Source organism: Habropoda laboriosa, unplaced genomic scaffold (genome assembly GCF_001263275.1).
Source record: "Habropoda laboriosa isolate 0110345459 unplaced genomic scaffold, ASM126327v1 scaffold61, whole genome shotgun sequence".
Lineage (NCBI taxonomy): Eukaryota > Metazoa > Arthropoda > Insecta > Hymenoptera > Apidae > Habropoda > Habropoda laboriosa.
The window spans coordinates 533,100-535,345 of NW_017100203.1; the positions used below are offsets into that span (position 1 = coordinate 533,100).

General features: G+C 36.0%; 1 protein-coding gene across 1 annotated transcript in view; it reads left to right on the forward strand.

The window, feature by feature from the left end:
* The first annotated feature begins 997 nt into the window (after positions 1-997).
* LOC108570512 (sprouty-related, EVH1 domain-containing protein 2) overlaps positions 998-2,246 on the forward strand; it is a 2,759-nt gene continuing 1,510 nt past the window's right edge. The window contains exons 1-2 of the mRNA XM_017932385.1: positions 998-1,128; positions 1,924-2,242. Of these exons, the coding sequence (XP_017787874.1) occupies positions 1,109-1,128; positions 1,924-2,242 (339 nt within the window). The 5' untranslated portion in view covers positions 998-1,108. The remainder of the gene's footprint in view (positions 1,129-1,923; positions 2,243-2,246) is intronic.

The window sequence follows — 2,246 nt, forward strand, 5'->3', positions numbered from 1 at the left end:
ATAGATCAAACACAGTATAGTATTTTCCATAAAAATTTGTGTTGTTATTGATCCATAATTACAACTGAATATCGGCAAGACAAATGTACTGGAAAATGAACGCCCCAAGTTCAGGGACGTGTTTAAATAAGGATACGCAAGCCGATAGAAGTAACAAAGTCAATATTATGCTTCATAAAATAAGGAATATGTTATTAAATTGTACATCAATATTAAATGATGTATATGAGAATGCATATTAATCTATTGTCATAAAATCTACACAAAATCATCAATTATGTAAATGTCTTATATAACTATAAATATTGTTTACTGTTTAAAAGGATGAAAGAATTTAATCATTTTTACACTACATCGATTTTTAATCAATTTTGATTAAAAAATTACAAAATTACTACGCAAAGTAATTTTTTTCAAATTTTATACAAATATGATCTCAAATGATACATTTAAAGGCATAAAAACATAAAAAAGTTATATCGTAAAAGACAGTAAAAAATATTGCAAAAAGCTGTACATAGAATAAGACGATCTCACAGGATCACAAGTAACTCAAACGTGCATTGTCCGCCATAAAGACGGTAGCGCGCTTAATTATTAACAAGACTGTATGGGCAGCAGCGATGAATGAATCCTGTTGCGCAGACCGGTAGCTTTCATTGTAAAAGCGTCGATAGCTACTGTATAGTCAGTCAGGCTCGTGGGGTGAACGCCAATGCGCGAGTTTCGCCCATTATTTTTTTGTGATTTCAGTCAAGAATTGAAACTAAAGGAATTGTACAGTACGATTATACTTAGATAGAATGATTGGTGTTTCAATTTACGAAGGTGTGTTGGAGAACATGCAGAAGAAGAAATGTTTTCGAAACGAAAGCGACGGTCGGTAAAATCTGAAGGGAGCAGGCGTGGACTGTGGGTTCGAGTCGGGCGTGGGGATGAACTCTACGGGGAATGCGAGAGGGAGGAGGACTGGGGCGCTTCCTGTGGTTGGCACTAGCCTAAAAAAGCTCCATAAACAGAATTGCGACCGAATGTCTTTTCAATGCAACGAAAATGGTGAAGTGTGGGAAAAAGTGGGCATTGAGTAAAGGCTTCGACAGCTCGAACCATGACAGAGGCGTCGGAGGAGTAAGTAGTATTATAATGCTTGTGGTACATTCTGACGATTGTTCCGCTCCCAAACCTGAAATGTCGGTGACTATGGCTTAACTTTTGTGCTCCCTTTGATATCACGTTTGTAATGCGGCACCTGACAGTTCTGTCTGACCTCATCCTACCTATTCTCCTGTCAACATTTTCGACACATCAATTGATTCGTTTCATATTTCTGGAATTTTACGCGATTCTCGGAATAATTCACTCCCTTTCGAAGATGTGTCATGTTCGTTGGATGTCTGTAAAAATTTACGCAAGTAACGTATGATTTCGGTTGAAGTGTTGGTGTGTTATCCTGTGTTCATGTAGGGGTGACCGTTCATTCATTAAATCGATGTCGGCGCGTAACATCTGCTATTTCGTTGTATATAACAGCGATTCTTCGCTTTCGTGTACCTGTCGGTCTTGCGCGTTTTTAGATTGTGTTTTAAGCAATTTCAATCTTATACCAACTTTAAAATTTTTCGCCAAGCGTAAAATTGTGAATAAAATTTGGTTTCTTGTATATCTTGGGTGGTATAAGTAAATTTTTCTGTGTAATATTAACTGTGTAACATTGTTAGTTAAAAATGAAATATAATATTAATTTTATTCGTGAAAAAAAATGTGAATATGTTTTTACTTTGGATGAAGTAATAGTACGTAAACTTTAAATATTTCCTTAAGTTATTACTAAAGCATTTTTTAATAAATGTGTTAGTGTTGAAAAGTGTAATAGTAAATTAGTTGTCAGTTTGTAATATTAATTCCTTGACATTTTGTTTTTAGTGGTAACTATCTGGTGAAGGTTTGTGCCCAGGTAATGACAAGGGATGATAGTTCAGGTGGTTGGGTTCCTCTAAGTGGAGGTGGTTTAGCAAATGTTTCGGTTAGACGAAGACCAACTTCAGATGGGCATCAATCTAATAATACCAATGGATCTGGTATATCTACTATGACTGCCTCTACTACCAATTCTACGCACTCTGTATCAACTACAGCTGTCACTAATACCCAAAGTCATGGATCTTCTAGTAATTCTCCACCTGGTGCAACTAAGAAGAGGCATGAATATCTTATTTATGGGATACGCATCACCGATCAATCAGTAA